Source organism: Lepus europaeus, chromosome 7 (genome assembly GCF_033115175.1).
Source record: "Lepus europaeus isolate LE1 chromosome 7, mLepTim1.pri, whole genome shotgun sequence".
In the NCBI taxonomy this organism is placed as follows: Eukaryota; Metazoa; Chordata; class Mammalia; order Lagomorpha; family Leporidae; genus Lepus; species Lepus europaeus.
The window spans coordinates 19,317,576-19,342,057 of record NC_084833.1 but is presented as its reverse complement, the minus strand read 5'-3'; the positions used below and the strand labels follow the sequence as shown (position 1 = coordinate 19,342,057).

The 24,482-nt window shown below is 57.7% G+C and overlaps 2 protein-coding genes across 2 annotated transcripts in view; both read left to right on the top strand.

The window, feature by feature from the left end:
• The window catches only part of LOC133763696 (basic proline-rich protein-like), a 105,790-nt gene extending 93,615 nt beyond the window's left edge, over window positions 1–12,175 (top strand). Inside the window, exon 10 of the mRNA XM_062197484.1 lies at window positions 12,003–12,175. Coding sequence (XP_062053468.1) covers window positions 12,003–12,175 — 173 coding nt within the window. The remainder of the gene's footprint in view (window positions 1–12,002) is intronic.
• Window positions 12,132–18,546, top strand: SLC35C1 (solute carrier family 35 member C1). Its single transcript, XM_062196262.1, has 2 exons — window positions 12,132–13,111; window positions 16,842–18,546. The coding sequence occupies exons 1-2, from the start codon at window positions 12,574–12,576 to the stop codon at window positions 17,399–17,401; spliced, it is 1,098 nt and encodes a 365-aa protein (XP_062052246.1). The 5' UTR covers window positions 12,132–12,573; the 3' UTR covers window positions 17,402–18,546.
• Window positions 18,547–24,482: the final 5,936 nt, after the last annotated feature.

Below are 24,482 nucleotides of genomic sequence, written 5' to 3'. Positions count from 1 at the left end.
AAATGCCACCAACATAGGCAGTCACCTGCCGGGCTCGATGTTAACCTGAGGGTCTCCCAAAGCCCAGATACTACAGTCCAAGGCCCCAACGTCTTGTGTTGATCATCCGAGGAGGGTGAATCCAGCTGTGGTGCTTACAGTGGAGTCCCCATGGTCAAATCCTGGTGGCTTGCTACAGAGGGACATAGATAGACACACCCCTCTCCCTCCTGCCATGTGATGCTCTGGGCCACCACAGAGCTCTGATCCTGGACCATGAACCTCGAAAACCATGAGCCAAAAACAAACCTCCCTTCTTCATAAGCACCTTGCCTCGGGTGTTTCATCGTCGTCGCAAATCTGAGTAACGCAAACCCCCTGCCAGGCACAGCGCCACAGCCCACGTTTGCATCTAGTCAGTCCACAGACCTCTGCCTGACACCTACTATGTGCTGTGCTGTTTGCAGGCCCCAGAGATCCAGTGGTGAACAAGACAACGTCTTGAGAGAGAAGTAGCCAGGCTGTTACTCTCAGGTGTGTGGAAGACGCCCGACCGACAGCACCGTGGGGTTACCCCCATCTACGCCCTCTGCCCTGCAGCTCTGACCTCTCTTCCCAGGCTGACGCTGGACTGGCCCAGGAAGTCGCTTTGGCCAACAGGACGAGTAAGGCGTGATGACAGTGTGCCAGCTCTGAGTGTGGTCTCCAGAGGCCTCGCCACGTTCGTCCCAGGTCTCCGACCGCCATCTGTAAGAACAGGCTCACTGTACAGGATAGCAGGCTCCCTCAAGGGGAGCCCCTTCATCCCAGCCAAGGCCATCAACTTACAGCCTGCCGAACCGCCCAGCAAGCAAGAGAGCCCCAGCCAAGACCAGCAGGGCTGCTCAGCTGACCCCAGGCGCATGAGCTAACTTTCCACGGGCTTTGTTATGCAGCGAGAGCTAACTGATGTAGCGTGCTAGGGCGGTGGGTGCCGGGGCCACAGGACAGCCAGGAACTGTTGGGAGTCCCGCACCAGAAATACACACACCACCACACACACATACATGCATGCATGCCTATACACACATACACATACATACCACACATATACACATACACGAACATACACACATACATATACACATGCATACACACATGTACATACACACAGGCACAGACATACATATACACATACATACGTATATACATACACCAAACATACATACACACATACATATACACACACACAACACCTATACACACATACACACATACCACGCATACACATACACACCACATACACACACATACACACACATATGCACACCACACACACATATACACACACATACACATACACACCACACACATACACACACATACACACACATATGCACACCACACACATACACACACATACACATACACATACACACATACACACATATACACACACATACACACCACACACATACACACACATATACACACATACACACCACACTCACATGCACACACATATACACACCACACACACATACACACATACACACCACACTCACATACACATACACATACACACCACACACACATACACACACATATGCATACCACACACACATACACACACATATACACACACATACACATACACCACACACACATACACACATATACACACACATACACATACACCACACACATACACACATATACACACACATACACATACACACCACACACACATACACACATACCACGCATACACATACACACACCACACACATACACACATACACACATACACAACACCTACACACACATACACACATACCATGCATACACATACACACCACACATACACACATGTACACACACATACACAACACATACACACATATGCACATAGCATGCATACACATGCACACACCACACACATGCAATACATACCAAATGTGTACATTTACACATACATGCACAACATACATGTGTGTACACGTATTCCACACACGTGCACATACGTGTCACGTGTACATGCATAACACGTGTATACACACATATATACCACACATGTGCTCATATGCACGTACACACCACACATGCACATACACACACCCCACAAAAAGCTAGTGATAAGTGTCCCAGAAGCTATGCTGAGTGGGACACGGTCACCTTTATTCTTTTTGTAAGATTTATTTATCTGATTGAAAGGCAGAGTGGGGAGAGACAGAAAGAGAAATCGTACAACCCCTGGTTGATCCTCTAAACGGCCACGGAAGCAGGGGCTAGGCCAGGAGGAACCCAGGAGCCAGGAACTCCATCTGCATCTCCCACACGGGTGACGGGAGCCAAGGACGTGTTGCCTCCCGGTGGTTAGCAGGAAATAGTGAGAAACAGTCGAGGGACTCAAACCAGGCGCTCTGACTCGAGGTGCAGGCGTCCAAGCAGCAGCTCAACCCACTGCACCACCTGGCCCAGCGTTCTTTCACAACCAAAGCTTTTTTTTAAAAGATTTATTTATTTACTTGAAAGAATTACACACAGGGAGGAGAGGCAGAGAGAGAAAGGTATTCCATCCACTGGTTCACCCCTCAATTGGCCGCAACAGCCGGAACTGCACTGATCCAAAGCCAGGAGCCAGGAACTTCCTCCGGGTCTCCCATGTGGGTTCAGAGGCCCAAGCACTTGGGCCATCCTCCACTGTCTTCCCGGGCCATAGCAGAGAGCTGGACTGGAAGTGGGGCAGCTGGGACACGAACTAGTGCCCACATGGGATGCCAGCACTGCAGGTGGCACCTTTAACACTACGCCACAGTGCCGGCCCCACAACCAAAGCTTTTACAGCTCAGAGAAGTTAAGCAACTTGCCATGGCCACAGAGCTTGCAAGGTGGTGGACCCAGGAGTTGAACCTAGGTCTGTCTGGCTCTAGCAAGTGAAGTTTTCATTGTCTTGCGGGACCACAGGGAGAGGCAAAGGCCAAGAGTAGCACGGGGGTTCTTGTGGAGTCTGCCTTCCTGGGCGTGGAACTGTTTTGCTCAGTTCCTGCCTGTGTTTGCTCACCTCTTCACATCACCTGCATGCTAAACGTGCATTCTGTGCATTTGAGACCATTCAAAACCCGCTGCAGGGCAGAAGGGCCGCCAGCATATAAGTATAGGGTGCCCCAGAATTCATCGGGAACCAGCAGGCAAGTGGACGGGGAGGCGGAGGGAGGGAGGCGGACAGAAAGAGCGCTGGGAAGGTGGCTAGGACATTGAGCCGCTTCCCACTCCCAAACGCCCACTCCACCCTGCCCCGCCCCACCACCACACGCCACCTGCCAAGCTCACGGCAAAGACCCAAGGAGCCCAACGTTGACCTGCAGCCGCCTGTTGGCAGCCCTTCTGCAAACACCCCGGCGTTCACCATCTGCTGCACACTTCCTGCTGCCCAGCCATCCCCCCTCCTCCAACCCACTTTGGAACCTCAGCCCAGGGGTAGGAGGTGGGACTGTGGGCACAAGACTCACTCCCTGGGGCTGGCCAGTTCCTTCCCTGGGGAGACGGGAATGCCCACAACGGTAGGGTTCTCTAATCCAACGCAGTAGCTACAGACTGCAGCCAACTCGGAAAAAAGCCTTACGGAGAAAGTCCTGGGGCCGGGGAGGGGGCTCCCAGGAGAGAGGGAAAAGCCAGAGGGGGAGGAAGAGCAAGCCTGGGGGCGTCTTCGAGGTGTCGCCCCCCCCCTCCCCCCGTGAACGCGCTGTAATCAACTTCAGGCTTGGGCGGGCGCTGTGGTGCAGTAGGTTAAAGCCCAGGCCTGCAGTGCCAGCATCCTGCATGGGTGCCGGTTCGAGACCCGGCTGCTCCACTTCCGATCCAGCTCTCTGCTATGGCCTGGGAAAGCAGTAGAAGATGGCCCAAGTGCTTGGGCCCCTGCACCCACATGGGAGACCTGGAAGAAGCTCCTGGCTCCTGGCTTCGGATCAGCACAGCTCTGGCCGTTGCAGCCATTTGGGGAGTGAAACATCAGATGGGAAGACCTCCCTCTCTCTCTCTCTCTCTCTCTCTCTCTCTGGCTCTGCCTCTTTGTAACTCTGCCTTTCAAATAAATAAGTCTTTAAAAAGAAGGAGGAAACGAAGAAGGAGGAGGGGGAGGAGGAGCAAGTAATTGGCTCGTCAGCCTGGCCCGGCCTGGGTCTCATACGGCTCTTGCTCTTGGCTGGAAGAGGGCAGGTGTCTGGACTGATGGCCCTGGCAGACTGCAGGGGTCCAGGCGGGACATCCTGGGGAGGAGGCGGGGCGGGGAGGGGGGGTGCCTCACCACAGGCCGCCTCTGCACTCTCCTTGCGCCCTGCATTAGCCCGGCTTTCCAATGGATTCCAACGGCTTCCAACGGAAGGAATACCTTTCTCGCTTGCTCTCTCTCTCTCTCTCTCTGTCTAAATCTGCCTGGCCAAAAAAAAAAAATTATTTATTTGACAGGCAGAGTTACAGAGAGGCAGAGGCAGAGAGAGGTCTTCCACCTGCCAGGTCACTCCCCAATTGGCCACATCAGCCATAGCTGGGCCCATCGGAAGCCAGGAGCCAGGAGCTTCTTCCGGGTCTCCCACGCGGGTGCAAGGGCCCAAGCACTTGGGCCATCTTCTACTGCTTTCCCAGGCCATAGCAGAGAGCTGGATTGGAAGTGGAGCAGCCAGGACTCAAACCGGCACCCATATGGGATGCCAGCACTGCAGGCGGCGGCTTAACCCGCTATGCCACAGTGCCAGCCCCTTGGGGATTAAATGTCAACACATGAAGCCTGCGGGACGCTGACCCCAGCCCCAGGCCCTGGCTCATCTCCTCAGTAAAGAGAACACACAGGCAGCAGCTGACTGTTCCTGGGGGCAGCCTATGCAGAGGGTCCCCCCAAGGAATTGAGGTCGGCTCTGAGCCCTGAGGGGTCAGGGAGCCAGGTTTAGGGCTGAGAAGGGGAGAGCACTGAACCAGGAGGGAGCCACAGAGCAAAGAGGAAGGGAGGAACCCATGCAAGGTCCAGATCGCCCACCCCTATCCAGCGCCGGCTGCACGCAGTGGGCACTGGGGGCTGCAGCTACCCCTACTTCTTCAGACAGCACTTCTGGAATCTCATGACCTAGGAACAACCCTCCCCCACGCCCAGTGCACCCAGTCTGGCCCCTGGGGTGGGGATGGGGGTGGAGCTTTCAACACAGGGCTTAAGCCTAGAGCTGGCTATAGCCACCTGCCACAATGGTTGGTTAAGGGCGGTCCAATGACCTCAGCAGGACCAATCAGAGACTTCGGAGGAAGTGCTTAGTAGAAGCCTTTGGAATTCTCCTCACGTGTGGGAGCGCCGCTTTGAGTCCCAGCTGCTCCACTTCCCGTCCAGCTCCCTGCAAATGCACCTGGGAAAGCAGCAGAGGACGGCCCAAGTGCCTGGACCACTGCCACCCATGTGGGGGACCCGGAGGGAGTTCCAGTCTGGCCCAGCCCCGGCCATTGCAGCCATCTGAGGGGTGAAGCCGCAGATAGGATTGGTTCTGCCACTTGCTGTCCCGGACTCGCTGCTGATGGGGGAAGGATGGCTCCTGCCCAGAGAGCTTGACCCGGGGCATGTTACAGGAGTTCACAGGAGTTCATGCTCTCGCTATCTAGATCTCCGAAAATCCACCAAGCCAGGTGCTTAGCGGAAGCTGTTAGGAAAATGGCGCGATCTACACCCCTGACACCACCCTAGGCTCTAGCCCCCGCCTCCATGGCTGGGAGCCAGGTGACCCCACGGCCCAACCCCAGGTATCAGCTGCACCCCCATCCTAATGGGATTCCCTGCCCACTCCCGGCAAAGGTTTAACAGGACCCATTCCTGAAAACATGGCGCTCTCTCTCTCTCTCTTTCTCTCTCTGCCTCTCAAAGAAAAAGAAAAAAAAAAAAAACCCATAACTATGTCAACAAAACAAAAAAGCTTCCGAGACAGCCTCAGTTACAATCCACTGGCCAGTTGGAGGTCGCAGGGTCCCCGCCAGCTGAAAGAGCTTGGAAAGTCACCGGGGGCGGAGGTGTTGACCTGCTGGCCAAGCAGACATGGTGAAGGGAAGGAGAAAGCTGAATCGGTGTGCGGGAAACCAGTGACCCCAACCTGGCCCCCTGCCTGTCTTTATAAATAAAGTTTTATCGGCATGTCGCTGTATCCACCTGTTTACAGCAGTACGGGACTGTGGGGTAGGCTCCTCGGGGCCGATACAGCAGGCAGCGACTACAATGTCTACTCTCTGGTCCTTTACAGAAAACGCTGCCACCTCCCAGAGCGGGCGGCAGTGCCTGGAAGCCAGGGAAAACCTGAATATTTTTCCCCTGGAAGTAATTTATTATTTTCGAAAGAGTACCCCAATAATCCCCCCAAACATTGGAACATCTTGTCTCTGCTGACATGTACTTTATAGTTGAGCATTTTATTTCAATTGCATATGCAATGACTAGTGAATCTTTTTTTTTTAAGATTTTATTTATTTGAGAGGTAGAGTTACAGAGAGACAGGTCTTCTATCCACTGGTCGACTCCCCAAATGGCTGCAATGGACAGAGCTGGGCCAGGCTGAAGCCGGGAGCCAGGAGCTTCTTCCGGGTCTCCCATGTGGGCGCAGGGGCCCAAGCACTTGAGTCATCTTCCACTGCTTTCTGAGGCCTTAGCAGCGAGCTGGATCAGAAGAGCAGCAGCCAGGACTCGAACCGCTGCCCATATGGGATGCGGGCGCCGCAGGCAGAGGCTTGGCCTGCTACACCACAGTGCTGGAGAACAGTGAGTCTTACACAGTCCAGGGCTTGGGGCCAACACAGTTCTTGAACTGACCCTGATATTCAGGTCTTCCTGCTCATGGTCTGCCTTCAGTTCAAACAGGGTCTGAGCCGGCGCCGTGGCTCAATAGGCTAATCCTCTGCCTTGCGGCGCCGGCACACCGGGTTCTAGTCCCGTCGGGGTGCCGGATTCTGTCCCAGTTGCCCCTCTTCCAGGCCAGCTCTCTGCTATGGCCAGGGTGTGCAGTGGAGGATGGCCCAAGTGCTTAGGCTCTTCACCCCATGGGAGACCAGGAGAAGCACCTGGCTCCTGCCTTCGGATCAGTGCAGTGCTCCAGCCGCAGCACGCCGGCTGCGTTGGCCATTGGAGGGTGAACCAACGGCAAAGGAAGACCTTTCTCTCTGTCTCTCTCACTGTCTACTCTGCCTGTCAAAAAAAAAAAAAAAAAAAAAAAAACAGGGTCTGAACTTCACCCTGGCAAGGGCTGTGCCAGGTCCCGGCGAGGAAAGGGTGGATGGATGGGAAACCAAGATAGGGAAAGCAAGAGAGAGGAGAGGCCGAGGCCGGTGCCATGGCTCAATAGGCTAATCCTCCACCTGCGGCGCCTGCATACTAGGTTCTAGTCCCGGTCGGGGCGCCGGATTCTGTCCCGGTTGCCCCTCCAGGAGAAGCACCTTTCTCCTGGCTTCGGATCAGCGCGATGAGCCGGCCACGGCCATTGGGGGATGAACCAATGGCAAAGGAAAACCTTTCTCTCTGTCTCTCTCTCTCACTGTCCACTCTGCCTGTTTAAAAAAAAAAAAAAAGAGAGAGAGAGAGAGAGGAGAGCAGACTCCAGGGTCAAGGTGCACCTGCTGTAACAAAGAGGTGATTTCCGTCTCCTAGAACAGTCTTGAGGTGGCAGCCCGCGCTGGCACGTGGCTCCGCCCCACACTTGGGGTCCCTGGGTCTTTGCATTGTCTGGCTGCCATGGGTCCTAAGACACTGTCCTTGTGTGCATGGTTGTTGAGTCCATCTTCTGTCGCCATAACAAACCACCTGAGGCTGGGCAAGTGCTGTGAGTTTGGGATGGAGATAGAACGGATCTTGGAAGACAATTAGCGGTCGTCAGACTTCTTGGAACTCAGGGGCGAGATCTCTGATGGGTGGGTATCCCCAGGAGTCCTCAGTGCCACGGGCACAGCGTCACAGTCCCCTGCACCTGGGAACTCACTTCTGTTCCCCACGTCACAGGCAGAAATGGTCTCCCGTGGACGGCACCAGTGGCTCCCACCCATGGCAAGGAAATGGGACAGCATGCACACAGGGACCCATGCCCAGCCCATTGCTCTCCACTTCACACCAACCACTGCCCACGGGGTAAGACCGAAAACTTCACCCAACACGGAGGGTTTCTGGCAAGGCCAAGGCAACTTGGGATGGCTGACAAGGTCACAGCAGCAGGTCTGTCTCAGCAAGGCATGAGAAGGACAGCTGCGGTTCTCTTGGTGGTTTTGGGTTTGTTGGGACCCACACTGTGCATGAGAAAGCCAGAGACGTGGTGGTCCTGCTAATGATCGCTGTATCCCTAATTTTAGGGAAGAACGCTTAGTCTCATAACCCCCAAAATGTCCATTGCTTTGTAGAATTCTAATCAAGCAGAATGTTAGTGTAGGAGAAGGGGTTAATGCTTTATGCAAGGTTGAGCTGTTAGTGGAAAAGAATGAAAAGGCAACAGGCTCTCTGGTATATACTTCCCACTAGAATAAAGATAAATGTTAATAAAGCTTTAATTCAATATATGCTACAAATACTACAATGGTTAGGATGTCAAATATGTAGAATAGATTTAAATGAACCTTTAAGTAAGTACAATAAAACAATTAGAGTTACGGAAAGAACTACAAAGAGGGGGTACATTTTAAAAAGGGCCTGCTTCGAATTTGGGGCTTCTAGTAAAGATTAGATTAGGAAGGTACTAATCTAGCTTGTGTAGCCAATTTCTGCATAGCTCGACAGCACTCTAGGCCTTGGCTTGTGTGGGCAGCCCGTTATCTCACACCTGTCTGTGATTGTAACCCATGCTCTGAATATGCCCTTGAAAAATCAAAGAAATTGTAATTAAAACAAAATGGACAACAGACTTGTTCTTGTGAGAAAAAAGCAGCATTATTTGACTTATGATGTAAAGTCTGGTGCCCGAGAGCCAGAGCCATGCCATCAGCCTTGCTGTGAGTGTCTCTCATTTCTTCGAGCACCAACACCTCTCACACCTTGGGGCCCCTGGACTGGCTGGAGCTGGTCTCTGGCAGGTTTCAACAAGCATCGCTCTTTAAGGAAGACTCAAAAGCACAGTGTTTTGTGGAAAGTATATCGCTCCGGGGGCTCCAAGGCCATGAGAAACATCCCGACTCCCCTTTCTTTCCTAAGGCACAGGAAGGATTTGAATCAGAGAAGCTTGTTGTACCAGCCTGGGACAACATTAATCCAAGGGAGTGACATGAAGGGCAGGACTCCAGGGACAGCGTAAGGGGGGGACACTGGACCCCTGGGGATACACTTCAGCCCCCTGGCCTGCGGAGAGCCCAGGCTACCCCCCCCCCCCACACACACACCCAGTGCTGTCTGCCCCCGCCCTCCAAGTGCAGGGGAGTATCAAGGCTCCAGCTGGCACCTCATTAGCCACTAAATTACTTCCTGCCCATGGGTCCAGGAGAAGGCCCTTCCGGGAGCCAGGGCCTCACCAAGACGTGTTTGCCCGGCTTGTCACTCAGTGCTGTGTCAGGGCGAACTCTCCCCAGCCTGAAAGAGGAGAGGGAAGAGGAGCAGGCTCTGCCTTAACAGGCCGAACCCGCCACCTGCTGAGGGCGGCCCGGAAGGAGACCGCAGGTGGAGCGCGGGAGGCAGCTCTGTTCCCCTAAGCCTGGCCTTCTCCCAAAGGTGTCAGGGGGCCCGATGGGGTCCTCTGGGTGCAGATGAGCCCAGGAGAGGAAGCAGGATGCCCTACCCCCAGAGGAGGAGCGGGAAGGCGGGTACCCCAGAGCACAGGGGACAGGCTGCAGGAGATGGCAAGGGGTGGAGCCCCATGGGGGAGGTCAGCCGGACAGAGGACCACTTCCTGTAGCCCTCCCAGTTCTCCGTCGCCCAGCAATGCAGTGCACAGATTTTACCTCTTTATTATGGAAGTGTTCAAATGTGCACAAAAGCAAGAAAACGTTATTTATTTATTTGAAAGGCACAGTTATGGGGGGTGTGGGGGAGACACACACACACAGAGGGAGAGAGAGAGAGAGAGAGATCTTCCATCCACTGGTTCACTCCCCAGATGGCTGCAACGCCTGGAGCTGAGCTATTCTAAAGCCAGGAGCTTCATCCGGGTCTCCCACGTGGGTACAGAGGCCCAAGCACTTGGGCCATCTTCCACTGCTTTCCCAGGCCCATCAGCAGGAAGCTGGATCAGAAGTGGAGCAGCCGGGACTTGAACCTGCACCCATATGGGATGCCGGCACTGCAGGCAGTGGCTTAGCCCACTGCGCCACCACACCTGCCACCTACCAATCTTTTTTTTTTTTTTTTTTAATCTTTTTGGTTTGTGGACAGGCATGGTATCACCTGTGAACTAAATGTGTGGAACAAAAATGAGAAGCCATTGGTGGAACTGGCCTGGTCCTCCAGGGCCCAACAACAACACAGCCCAAACCCAGAGACTGAGTCACTCGAACAAAATGCCGCATCACCAAATCCAAACTCCTCCGACAGGTCCCACATCACACAAGTTCTTCCTGAAAACGGGAGGGGGGGGGCTCCAGTCCTCTGGAGTCAGCGCCGCCAGGAAGCCCTCCAGCTTCATCCCACAGAGAGAGAGTCTGCTGTGGACCCAGCGGCTCTGCACCGGCCTGTCTTGCAGTACCGCCGTTCAGGAATGGCCGCTTAAACCAGTTCTCTCTATAACTAAATCTGGGGTCACCTTGTCCTTTGACCAAAGCTGCTAGTTACCTGGGCTTGGGATACCACAGACAAGAGCGTCTCGCGTTCACAACCACGCCGCCAGCCGGAATCCTGAGCAAGGGGTTAAGGACCACGAAGAAAATCCAGGTCGCCCACCACCCCGCGCCACGGCGGGCGCCAGGGTCCTGGTGGCGGCCTAGAGGGACGATCCCGGGCGGGTGACCGAGTCCCCCGGCCCGGTCCCCGGGAGGGGGGAGGGGATTTGTTACTCGTTACCGGCCGGAAGGCAGAACCCGGCCGTTGCCCACACGCACGGATCGGGCAGCGCAGACCGGGCGCACGGCGGGCCAAAGATGCAGCTGGCTCACCCGACGTGGCAGCGGCGGTAAAGAATTGGGGGGGGGGGGGCGGTTTCCGAAGGCAGGGGTGGCTTTGGAAAGAGGAGGGGGCCCGTTCCCAGGGCCAGCAGGGTAACCGCCCCGCTGCTTCCTTCCCGGGCCGCCACGTGGCGAAAGGGCCCGCGAGACCAGCACGGCGCCCGCGCCGGGGGCCCAGAGCAGGAAGTCGTCCCCCGGCGGGCGCGGCTCCCGGGCGCGGCGCTACAGGTGCGGCGCTGCAGGTGCAGCTTAAGGGTGGTGCGAGCCGGCGCCCAGCGCACTGGACGAGGTGAGCGCCGGGTGGCTTCGCTGCTCTAGAGCGCAGCCCGGGGCGCCCGAGCTCGCCCCCGAGCCTGCTGGGCGGCGGTATTTTCTGGAAAGGGAAGGGGACCCCCCACCCCCCCGCCCCGGGGAAGGAGTGCTGCCTTGAGGCTCCCGGAGCTCGACTCCGTGGGATTCCAGGAGGGTCTCGGATGCGGGAACAGAGCGAACAGATTGAGGTCCGGAGGGGGCGCGGTGGGCCCCAGCCTCTGGCAACGGGGCCGGGGGTCTCGGGCTGGGGAGAGGAACTAGGGGTGGTGAAAATGGGGGACAGGAGGGGTCAGAGTAAGGTTCTGGAGCAGTGATCTGGGGCTTGGTACGGGGCCAAGGGGGTTGGTTCCGGGGCGTCTGGAAGCCGAGGGGCGAGGGGTGGTGTCAGGGTTCTGGGGGCGCGCCCCAGACTCGGGGAGAGGAGCTAGTGGACGCGCAGCGCAGCGCCTCGGGTGCTGCGGAGCTCACGGTGGCCGCGGGCGGGTGATGGAGCCCTCCCGGGACGGCGGAGCGGACCCAAGCATTCAGAGAGGGCTCCCTGGCCGCCGAGGGCCCCGTCGGCAGCGGGCAGCCAAGCCGATCGCCACAGCGGGGCGGAGACGCCAGCCGGACCCGCGAACGCCGGTCCTCCCGGGGGCTGTGGCTTTAAGAGCGGCGCCAGGCGAGCGGGCTCTTTAAGGAGGGGGCTGGGGGCGTGTCAGGAAATGAGCCCTGGGCCCGCCCCGCCCGGGAGGCGGCCTCGGATGTCCGGAGGCTGCAGGCTGCGCCGGAGCCGGCTCCCGGTGGCCCGGCCCCGACCGCGTCCTCCGTGCCCGCGCCCTGAGCACCTCGGATCTCCCCGCACCCCTCCGCGCCGCACGCCCGTGCTCCGTTCAGCTCCTCGGGAACCCCTCTTTTCGGCAGCAGCCCCTGCCTCCCTGCACCCCGCTCTGCTTGCACCTTCTTCCCCTCGGCCCGCCCTCCCACCTTCTCCGCTTCTGGCTCGCCAGGATTCCTCCCTGCTAGGCCTCGGCCCCTGGCCCCAGCCCCCAGCCTGGCCCTCGCCGCTCCGCGTACCTGGTCCCATGAGTCGCTCTGGGGGGCTCACCCCAAAGCCGCCTCTCCACCCAAAAGGGCCTTGGAGGAGCATCTAGCCCGCCGCCCCTGGGGGGACCTAGTGGAGGAGGCAGCGAGCTCACCCCCTGTGCCCCAGGCCTGCAGTGACCCGGCTGCTCTGTTACCATGAACAGGGCCCCTCTGAAGCGGTCCAGGATCCTGCACATGGCGCTCACCGGGGCCTCCGACCCCAGCAGCGAGGCCGAGGCGGGCACTGGCGAGAAGCCGTTTCTGCTTCGGGCCGTGCAGATCGCCCTGGTGGTCTCCCTCTACTGGGTCACCTCCATCTCCATGGTGTTCCTCAACAAGTACCTGCTGGACAGCCCCTCCCTGCGGCTCGACACCCCCATCTTCGTCACCTTCTACCAGTGCCTGGTGACCGCGGTGCTGTGCAAGGGCCTCAGCGCCCTGGCCACCTGCTGCCCCGGGGCCGTGGACTTCCCGACCCTGCACCTGGACCTCAGGGTGGCCCGCAGCGTGCTGCCCCTGTCGGTGGTCTTCATCGGCATGATCACCTTCAATAACCTCTGCCTCAAGTATGTGGGCGTGGCCTTCTACAACGTGGGCCGCTCGCTCACCACCGTCTTCAACGTGCTGCTGTCCTACGTGCTGCTCAAACAGACCACCTCCTTGTATGCCCTGCTCACCTGCGGCGTCATCATCGGTGAGTGGGGGAGGGGATCATCGGTGAGTGGGGGGGAGCAGGTGGGCATGGGGGCAGACATCCTGCAGAGCAGCCCCACCCGGGGGCTGGGGGGGGTCTCCGGGCCTCCTCTGCTGCCCTGGTGCTCCAGTCGTGTGAGGAAGACCCTGGGGCCCAGAGGGAGCTCCTAACTTGCTTACCGTCAAGGTCACGGAGCGAGGCAGGGGCCCAGCCAGGGTGAGAACGAGCTGACAGGTTCACAGCCTGTGCTGGACAGGTTAAGCCGCCACCGCTCACTCGGGACACCTGCATCACATATAGAAGTGCTTGGGTCTCCCATCCGGCTTCTTGCTGATGTATAGCTCACGTCCTTGGGTCCCCGCCACCCACGTGGGGGATTCCTGGCTTCGGCCTGGCCCAGCCCTGACTGTTGCAGGCCTTTGGAGAGCAAAGGAGCAGATGAGGATTGATCGATCTCTCTGTCTCTCTCTTTCTCCCTCTCCTTCCCTCCGCCCCCTGGCTCTGACTTTTAAATCAATAAAAATGTATTTAAATTTTTGTTGCATGTGCCAGGCATGCTCCTAAACAAGGTGGGATTTTTATAATCCAGGTTTTATGCAGAAAAAAGCAAGGCCCAGAACAGTAGGGAACTTGTCCAAGATCACACGGCGAACGTGTGGAGGAGCTGGGATCGGAGCACACGAGCTACCTGGCTCCATCGTCCACGTACTTGGCCGCTCTGCTGCAGGGCTTCCCGGGAGCTCAGGTGCCCTGAGCCCCCAATGCACCTTTCACAAACACCTCTTCGCCCTCTGACCTGGTCGTCCTCTAACCTTGCCGGCTCAGGGCAGCCCCTGGGGGGGGGGGGGGTGGTCCAGAGGTTCGCTTGGAGATGCCCTCCAAGATGCCCAAGTCCTCCCAGACTTGGCCTTCAGATGACTGGTGGAGACGCTGTGTTTATCATTTCCCCTGTAGCATCTCCTTTGTCCCCCCCCCCCCGCCTCCCAGAAGTCCCTGGGCAGGGGGATGAATGCCCCCCCCCATCTCCCTTCAAACAAGGAAAGTGGAGCGCAGAGAGGTTAAAGGACTTGGCCAGGGCCACACAGCTAAGAAAGGAGCCGCGCTGGGACCTCCCAGGCCTGTGCTTCTAACCACCTGCTCTGTTGGCTGCTGGAGGTTAGAGCTGCGCCATCCACTACACTGGCCCCACGTGTATCTAAATTCCTCCCAGTGCAACAGTTGCAGAGTTGTAACCTGATCCAGTACCAGCTTTTCCGGGGCTCCGAGCTGGGGGCTGTTCTGTTGTATAGCACAGATGATAGGACATTTCCATCATCGCAGCAGACAGGGTCCTGGAGTCTCCAGCCTCCGTCCCTGCCTGAGGCCTCCAGGGCTCGGTCCTGCAGGAATGCGCGCCTGATCTGCACCTGTTCCCATTTTTGCTGGTGCTGTGCCATTCCTCTGACTTGGCCTATATAACCTTCCTGCTGCCTGGGTGGGGGAGGATGGACCCGTCCCCTGCCATCTGTCCTAGAAAATGCGTCCCCTTGCTGAGTGCCTGCTGCATCTACAACTTCTCAGTCTAGGCCCCAGAGGCGGAGGCGCTTGGGTCAGGGGAGGGGCAGTGAGTGGGAGGAGCTACCGAGGCCCCGCCCCAGCAGAGCTCACCCAGCTGCTCCTGCTCTGCCCCCAGGCTGGTCCCCCTCACCGCCTCTAGTCCTCCCCAAGCGCCCCACTCCCACCCTCAGCATCTCCATGGTTGGCTTACAGAAAGGTGAAGCTACAGGAAGCTGAATCCCAAAAGCAATGGCTTCGCAGGCCAAGGGAGCCAGAGGTCAGGGGTCAGGGGTCAGGTGCCAGGGAGGCAAATGCTCCCTGCCACCCCAGGGCCTGGCCTCCACCTGCCCTGTTTCTCCTTCCTTCCTCCTCGTGGGGAAGATGGGACTTGGGCGACTACCCCAGCCCGCCCCTCCCTGCTTCCCGGATCGCATGGCTGGGGGAGGGTGGGGGCAGAGTGGTGAGAGCTGAGCACCTTTGACGTAGTAAGTGCCTCCATGCGTTCATTCAACAGCTGTTATGTGGTGGCTAGTGCCAGCTCTGGGGAACCATGTTCAGAACAGGTAGACAGCTCCTGCACCGCTAGAGGGCGTGGTGATGGTTATGCCAGGGTGCTGAGGGCTGTGCTGGGCACCCAGGGGTGCTGTATGGACCCCATGGAGGGAGGGGAGGCGGAGAGGGGCATTCTAGGCAGGCTCCCTGGAGGAAGTGCACCGTGGTGTAGAGGATGAGTGGGGAAGAGAATCTCCTTGTGGATGTCTCCATGATGGGGCCACAGCGACACCCGCAGACCCCAGGCTGCCAGGGGTGCGGCCCTGGGGGCTGAGTGGGGTGAGTGTGGAATTTTTCCTGAGGGCAATAGGAGGGGCAAGGAGGCTTTAAGTCAGAGCTGTGGTGGAGAAAATAATCTGTGCTCTGGGGAGGTCATTCCTAAGGGTAGGAGTAGGGGTCATTCATGAAAGGGGAACGGAACCAGAGAGGTGCAGTAACTTCTGCAAGGCCATTCAGCTTCCAAACTCTACAGCCGATTTGGGGCCAGATCTCTCTGACACCAAAGCTTTTCCCACTGTCCCATGTTGCTGGGTGACGTGGCAGGAGGCAGGAAGTGGGTAAAACCCAGCCCCTTGGCTGGCGCCGCTGCTCACTAGGCTAATCCTCCGCCTTGCGGCCCTGGAACACCGGGTTCTAGTCCCAGTCGGGGCGCTGGATTCTGTCCCGGTTGCCCCTCTTCCAGGCCAGCTCTCTGCTGTGGCCCCGGAGTGCAGTGGAGGATGGCCCAAGTGCTTGGGCCCATGGGAGACCATCTGGCTCCTGCCAGCGGATCAGCACGCCAGCCACGGCGGCCATTGGAGGGTGAACCAACGGCAAAAGGAAGACCTTTCTCTCTGTCTCTCTCTCACTGTCCACTCTGCCTGTCAAAAAAATAAAAATAAATAAATAAATAAAAAACCCAGCCCCTGCCTTCCAGAAGCACAGCCCCCAAGGGCAGGCGCCTAGCAGCCTGGGGCAGGTGCGTGGCTTTGCTGGCAAGTGCAGGCAGGAAGAGGCATGGCTGCTGGGAGTATCAGGAAAGGATTCCCCCTGGAGAGGCTGGCTTTGACCTTGAAGAAAAAATGGCCACCATCTGGGAAGGAGGAGTGAGTTCCTGATCCAGGAAGGGAACCCCTGGGTGAGGGTGGAGATGGGAGGGTGATCAGAGGACAGGGAAAGGCATGGCAGAGGTGTGGGCTGCCCAGTGCTCTGGGCAAGGGGGAGCCATGGAGGCTGGCGGAGCCGGAGGTGACCCAGGATCAGAGTCCCAGAATAACTGAGGGTCCTAGACTTCAGGCTACAGGTGATTCTGTCCCACTGCTCCCAGGGATGAGGAGCCCAGGAAGTCACCTGCCCCAAGTCTGTGAGAAGTGGCCCTCACGCCTGAGAACTCTCGTCCAGAGCTGTGGTGCTCAGGGCGCCCCGTGCGGGTCTGTGGCTTCCTGGCGGCCAGCACTGCTGCCATTAATGGAATAATGGGGTTTGTGGCCTCCTCCTGGGCGAGAACAGGAGCTCCAGGCCACTGCCCCGGCCCCGTGCACTGTGCTTGGGCATGTGTTTACAGGGGAGGCCTGGGCAGGAAGGGACGGCAAGATGCTCTGCCCCTCCCCGTCCCATCCTCATCTCGCTCCTCCCCCTCGCCCTGGTCCTCTCCCCGCTGCAGGTGGCTTCTGGCTGGGTGTGGATCAGGAGGGTGCCGAGGGCACGCTGTCCCCCGTGGGCACCCTCTTCGGGGTGTTGGCCAGCCTCTGCGTCTCGCTCAATGCCATCTACACCAAGAAAGTGCTGCCGGCGGTGGACGGCAGCATCTGGCGCCTGACCTTCTACAACAACCTCAACGCCTGCTTCCTCTTCCTGCCCCTGCTGCTGCTGCTCGGGGAGCTGCGCGCCCTCGGGGACTTCGCCCAGCTGGGCAGCGCCCACTTCTGGGGGGTGATGACGCTGGGCGGCCTGTTCGGCTTCGCCATCGGCTACGTGACGGGGCTGCAGATCAAGTTCACGAGTCCCCTGACCCACAACGTGTCAGGCACGGCCAAGGCCTGCGCCCAGACGGTCCTGGCCGTGCTCTACTACGAGGAGACCAAGAGTTTCCTGTGGTGGACGAGCAACCTGATGGTGCTGGGCGGCTCCTCCGCCTACACCTGGGTCAGGGGCTGGGAGATGAAGAAGGAGCAGGAGGACCCCAGCCCCAAGGAGGGCGACAAGAGCGCCGTGGGGGTGTGAGCTCCTGCAGGGACCCCTGGAAGGCTGTCCCGGCGTCCCCAGCAGCCTGGCTGGAGGGAAGCTGTGCTTGCCGGGAGTATCAGACAGTTGCCAAACCCGTCTCTCCCCCGGGTGCCATTTCTGGGTTTCTGCCCACAGCGGGATGAGCGCCTGCTCCATCCCCTCCCGGGGCCTGTCTACCTCCACACCCCCGAGCGGGGTTGGTGCGGCCTGCGGCCCCTAAGGGACAGTATTGGCAAATCTTCACTTCTACTCAGGGCAGGTCGGGGTGTGACCCCACCACAGCCGGCTGTGGGGGGGCACACCTCCGGGGTCCTGGCCCCGCAGACCCACCCAGCTTCCTTTGGGACACAGACAGTGGGCTGGTGCTGCCACTCCTCTGCACCACGGAGCCCAAGGCCGGAGAAAGGGGGTGGGAGGTTGAAGTGTCCTGGTGACCGACCCTGGCACCACCCCCGACCAGGGACAGCTGGGAATGGGGTGGCTCAGGAAGAAGGGGGTCCCCCGCCCCATCTGCACCCTACCTTTCCATCTTTAGAACACAAGGGGGCCGTGCTCCCCCAATCCCTAACCAGACACCAGACTTACCTGCCCCTAAGAGGCCACGGCGACCTCTGAGCTCCCAGCACCTGGCCCGGGAGGCTGCTTCCCCCTTTTCCCAACTCTGCCTGCCCCCAGACCTTGCGGTGGGGCTCAGAGCCTTCCCCCCAGGGGAGGTGCTCTCCCCTAACTCAGCCTGCAGGTGAACATTCACATTCCTCCCCCGGGTGGGGCTGGAAGCACCCGCCTGTCACCTGGCTCCTTCCCCGGGGAGGCCTCAGGAGGCAGAAGCAGGAGCAAGCTCCCCCCACCTGTCGGAGCCCACGAGAGCTCTGCCCCGCATCCCAGGACCTTGAAGGTGAGGGTCCCAGCAGATGAAATTGGGGGGGACGCAGATGGGAGGGTGGGGGTCCTCTCACCCCCCAGGTAGTCCCCCCACAATCCCAGGTGGTTTCAATGAAGCTAGGGGGCCTGATGCCCTGGGCTGCGAGTGACTTAACAATAAACGGGAGTGACTCGTCCTCAGTGTGTGTGTGTGTGTGTGTGTGTGTGTGTGTGTGGGCTGAGCGAGGGGCTGCAGGGCCTGGAGGGGGCTCACGAAGGAGGCCAGGGAGAAGCCGCCCCTGCCCTTGGGCAGACTTTCTAGAAACCTGGTCTCCTAGGACAAAGGGTCCTCGACGGGGTGGGGTGGGGGGGGGGGATGTGTGGCAGCCAGACCCTGTGCCACCCACCCTTGCTTTCCCAACCTCACCCCAGCACGTGATGGTGGGGGACCCTCCACTGGCCTCCCATTTCACAGGTGAGGCCACTGAGGCTCAGGGGGTGGGATCCAGCGTTCTCTACCTCTGGATCACACGAAGGCACTTAACCACAGGACCCTGGACTACACCACACCCCGCCCGCTGAGTCCCTTCTACATCTAGCACTTCCTTTTGAGCACCTACTGTATGCCAGGCACAGGGCTGTGTGGTGTGAACGCGAACGCCCAGATCTGCTCCCTCGCAAACCCCCCTCAAGGGCCCCTAACAGGAAGCGTAGTGGAAACACTGTGCCCTGGGGGGTGCAGCCCCCTCACTGCACAACACCCCCCACATAGGCACAAGGAGGCCTGTATCATCTCTGAGCCGCCCTGGCCTGGCCTGGCCTCGCTCATACCAGCCACACTCCTACCACAGGGCCTTTGCACTTGCTGATAGCACTGCCTGGTGCATTGTGACCCCAGATCTGATTGTTCCTTGGCCACCTTGAGAGCTTGCCTCTTGTCTTTCCTCAGAGGGTTCTTCTGTGACCCCCCAAACTGAAAGGATACCCGAGCACTATCCCTTAACTAAGCCTTCTCATCTTCAGTTTCTGCCCCCGAGTCCTGCTGACATAGCCAATGGCGGGGGCCTGCGGGGAGCTGGACAGGGTCAAGCGCAGCAGCCGCGACTCGGCGCCCCGCAGTGTTTGCTCTGCGGGCCTGGGTTGCTAGAACACTCCTCACGGTGTGCAAGAAGCAGAACTCATTACACCGTCTCCGGATTTTCAAACAAGAGCCAGGCTTAGAGAGCAGCACATGAGCTGTGTGGCACACGAATGGGCCCGGTGCAGCCTCGGGCCACCGTGTTGCAAGCTTTCTTAGACTACAAGGGCTTGGGAAGCTCGTTGCGTGTGTGGGAGGTTGGCTGGGACAGAGCACCCGGGGGCAAGGGTGGCAGCACCTCTGTGAAGCAGAGCCAACGCGGCTGCCACTGTCGCCCGTCCCAGTTAGGGTGCCCGTCCTGCTCCACCTCCAGGGAAGAGAACCTTCCAGAAAGGGATTCCCCTGGGCCGCTTCCACTGCCTTCCAGCAGCAATTAGTAGAGTGTGGGCTCTTCGAGGGTGTGAGAGGTTTTACTGCCCTTATCATTTTATTTTAAAGGATTTACTTTTCTTATTTGAAAGGCAGAGTGACACAGAGAAAGAGAGAGAGAAAGAATCTTGCATCCACTGGTTCATTCTCCCAAATAGCCACAATAGTCTGGTCTGATCAAGACCGAATCCAGGAGCCTGGAACTCCATCCGGGTCTCTCACGTGGGTTCAGGGGCCCTAGCACTTGGGCCATCTTCTGCTGCTTTCCCAGGCACAGGAGTTGGGCTGTCACCTGGGACGCCTGCCCACCTTTTCAGAGTGCCTTTGTTTCCAGTCCCAGTTCCAGCTCTGCAATTCCAGTTTCCCAGCTAATGTGCACCCTGGGAGGCAGCAGGTGATGGCTTAAGTAGTTGAACCCCTGCCGCGCCCGTGGGAGAGCTGGATTGAGTTCTCCGATCTTGACCTCAGAGCCTGGCCCAGCTCTGGCTGCCCAGGACATCTGGGGCGTGAACCAGTGGGTGAGAGATGTCTGCCTCTCTGTCTCTCCATGGGTCTGTCTGGCAAATAAACACATAGCTGAGAATGTGCAAAGGTCAAGTGCACCTGCCGAGCAGGTCCACCTGCTGCTCCCGGGTGGGTGAAGAAGCCTCTGCCCTGGCCGCTTCTTTCGCTGGCTGGTTGAGAGGCCTCTGCCATGGTTTGAGTCCAGGAACGGTGAGTTATCTTGACCGGGTGTTCTCTTTGGCATCAACTTATCCTCTTGTAAGTCCTTTATCTTTAGGTGCCTTTATCAGGGTAGGTGCCAGAAAACCCAACAGAAAGGGCCTAACTCAGCGTTTGACAAGAAAAGAGGTGGATAATAGCTGGGGCTTTAACTCTGTGGGTCCAAAACAGCCGGAGCCCAAGGCAAAGTCCCAAGCAGGGCTGTGTTCTCATCAAGTTTTCCTTCCCAAACACATGGCGATGGGTGAGGCTTGCAAGCTTCATGCTAAATACGGAAGACAAGGACGATGCATCCATTCACAGGGGCCAGCAAATCAGAGACTGCGCATAGATGAGTGGCAGCCTAGGGCTGGGAATGGAAGGGTGGGGCGGGGTTCTACAACTAGACTGTGGGGAGGGAGGTGGCCGGGGCCTGTGCTGTGACACAGCAAGTTAAGCCACCACTGGCATCCCGTAGGAGTGCCGGTTCGGGTCCTGGCTGTTCCACTTCCTGTCCAGCTCCTTGCTAATGCACCTGGGAAAGCAGTGGAAGATGGATGAAATGTTTGGGCTCCTGACACCCACGTGGGAGACCCAGATGGAATTCTGGGCTCCTGGCTTCAGCCTGACCCAGGCCTGGCTGTTGAGGCCATTTGGGGAGTGAACCAGCAGATGGAAGATTGATCTCCTTCTCTCTCCCTCCTCTCTGTAACTCTGCCTTTCAAATAAATAAATAAGTCTTTTTAAAAAAACATTAACTTGTCCACTTCAATGAGTGCATTTTCTGTTTGTGAATTAGATCCCACTGTTTAAAAAAATAAACAGAACAGTCACGCACCATGGAACTATGTGCCAGCCAACACCAGACCACAGGTATGACAGCCGTCCCTTGAGATGTCCCACAGAGCTTGAAGAATCCTGTTGCCTAGTGACGGCACAGTGAGGCCACACCATGGCACGCGTGGGGGGTGGTGCTGGGAAGCATTGCCAGTTGTGTGAAAGTAGCACGTACAATCGGGTACTGCCATCACCCTAGAGAGTGGCTGGCTGTGCCACTGGTTTGTGTATTCACTATGCTTTTTCTCATCATTCCTACCTGGTAAGAAAACAGCCGGGCAGGCACGAGGTGCAGCAGGCAAGTTGCTGCTCGGGATGCCCACCTCCCATGCTGGAGTGAGGATTCCTGGTAGGAAAAGAGGCGCAGGAGCCGACGCTGTGGTACAGTGGGTAAAGCTGCTGCCTGCAGTGCCAGCATCCCATATGGGCGCCGGTTTGAGTCCCGGCTGCTCTGCTTCCAATCCAGCTCTCTGCTATGGCCTGGGAAAGCAGTAGAAGATGGCCCAAGTCATTGGGCCCCTGTACCTGCATGGGAGACCTGGAAGAAGCTCCTGGCTCCTGGCTTTGGATCGGAGCATCTCCAGCTGTTTGTGGTCATCTGGGGAGTGAACCAGTGGATGGAAGAGCTCTTGCTCGCTCTCTCTGTCTCTCTCTCTTTCTCTCTCTCTCTCTCTCTCTTTCTCTCTCTCTCTGCCTCTCCTCTCTCTGTAACTCTGACTTTCAAATAAATAAATAAATCTTTAAAAAAGGGGGCGGGGCGCAGAACAGAGAGGAGGCCATCCATAAATTTACAGCCAGACTAAGGTTAATCAGAGGAGATAAATTCTCAGAGGTGGGTGACCAACAGGTGGCGTGCACATTGATGGGACATGTGACAGAAGGCCCCGACCCCCAGGGGCCAGGCCTTTTTATATTGTAGGAGGGCTGGGGGGGGGGGGGGAGTGCAGCAGGCGGTGGGGAATTCCTGGAACTGGGCGGGGCCTTGGGAACCTGGAGGAGAATGCCAGTGGGGATGCAGGCGGTAGGGTGGGAGACCCAACTGAGATTCATGGGCTAGGAGTGCATTCCAGTGTTTATCTCCTCTGGGCGATGAGGGGGAATGGCCGAGGCTTCTGCCCTTGTTCCATCAATGCCAGTCCTGGCTACTCCACTTCCCATCCCACTTCCCGCTAATGTACTCCGGGAGGCAGCAAATGATGGTTCAAGGACTTGGGTCCCTGTCACCCCGTGGGCTCCCTGGATAGAGTTCCTGGTTCCTGGTTGCCACAAGCCTTTGGGGAGTGAACTAGCAGATGAAAGTTTCCTCTCTGTCTTGCTTTCAAACAAAAGCTGGAGCTGGGTGTTGTGGTGTAGCAAGTTAAGGTGCCACCCGAAATGCAGGCATCCCACACGGGCGCCTATGTGAGCCCTGAGATCCGGCTGCTCCACTTCCTATCCAGCTCCCTGCTAACGTACCTGGGAAAGCAGAGGAAGATGGCCCAATGGTTTGGGCCCCTGCACCCATGTGGGAGACCTGGAGGAAGCTCCTGGCTTCAGCCTGGCCCAGCCCTGGCTGTTGTGTCCATCTGGGGAGTGAACCAACAGATGGAAGGTCTCTCCCTCTCTCTCTGTAACTCTGCCTTTCAAACAAATAAATAACTTTTTTTTAATAAATTTATTTAACAGATAGAGTTAGACAGTGAGAGAGAGACAGAGAGAGAAAGATCTTCTTTCCATTGGTTCACCCCCAAATAGCCGCTACGGCCGGAGCTACGCCGATCCGAAGCCAGGAGCCAGGTGCTTCTCCTGGTCTCCCAAGCGGGTGCAGGGCCCAAGCACTTGGGCCATCCTCCACTGCACTCCCGGGCCACAGCAGAGAGCTGGACTGGAAGAGGAGCAACCAGGACTAGAACCCGGTGCCCATGTGGGATGCCAGTGCCGCAGGCAGAGGATTAACCAAGTAAGCCACGGCGCTGGCCTCAAATAAATAACTCTTAAAAAAAAAAAAAATAAAGAGGTTCATGTTTGTCGCATCTCTCGATTGCCTTTGATGCCAAGTGATTGACCACAGGCATCTCTGCGTGAGTGCACACCACATTTGCGCGGTGCCAACGTGGCCTGGAACCAGGTCCCTCCGCTGAGCGACACAGGGCTGGACACCAGCGCTCGGAGCGCTGCCGTCACCGCAGCCAACAGGCAGAATCATCACCGGTGTTTGTCGGTGGGTGAGTGGGTGAACGGAATGTGGTGGACACATCCGGTGGAAGCCACTCAGCCCTAGCACAGAGGGAAGCAGGAGATGGCTACGACCTGGAGAAGCTGCAGAAGCCAGACATAAAGGACAGTGAGAGTGTGGCTCCTCCCCCACCAGGTTCCCAGAGCGGCAACCTCGCAGACAGAAAGAACCCAGAAAATGAGAGCTGGGGGCAGCGAGGGCTACAGAGCTGCTGTCTCGTGGGCAGGTGGAAGAGTGCTGGAAGCCAACATCAGGGATGCTTTCACAGAACTGTGCATCTACCTAATGTCATACATGTTTTCCCGCAGTTTTAAAAATGCTAAGAAAAGGGCCTGGTGCTGTGGCTCAGGGGGCTAAAGCCCCGGCCTGCAGTGCTGGCATCCCATATGGGCACTGGTTCAAGTCCCAGCTGCTCCACTTCCGATCCAGCTCTCTGCTATGGCCTGGGAGTACTTGGGCCCCTGCACCCACATGGGAGACCTGGAAGAAGTTCCTGGCTCCTGGCTTTGGATCTGCCCAGCCCCGGCCATTGCAGCCATTTGGGGAGTGAACCAGTGGATGGAAGACCTCCCTTTCTGTCTCTACCTCTCTCTGTAACTCTGCCTCTCAAATAAATAAAATCTTTTTTAAAAAAAAATGCTAAGAAAAGAAAATGAAGTGAGGTGAGGCAGAGCGCTGGAGTGACTGCAAGAGTGTGATAAGAGAAAAGTGACGATGGCGATGAGGGCAGCCCCAGGAGGGCCTTGGAGTGCGGGAGAAATAGCAAATTCCAGAAAGATCCAGATCACGGAGCCAGGGCACAGACACCACACAGAGCCGCCCAGGAGGGCCCTGCAGCAACAGCTGAGGATGGCCGTGCTGTCCTCACCTCACACAGGTCACCTGCCCACCTGCAGCAGGGCTGCCCCTCCCCTGGGGTGTTTGGACAGTCCCCACCTACCCACACAGACACCCCA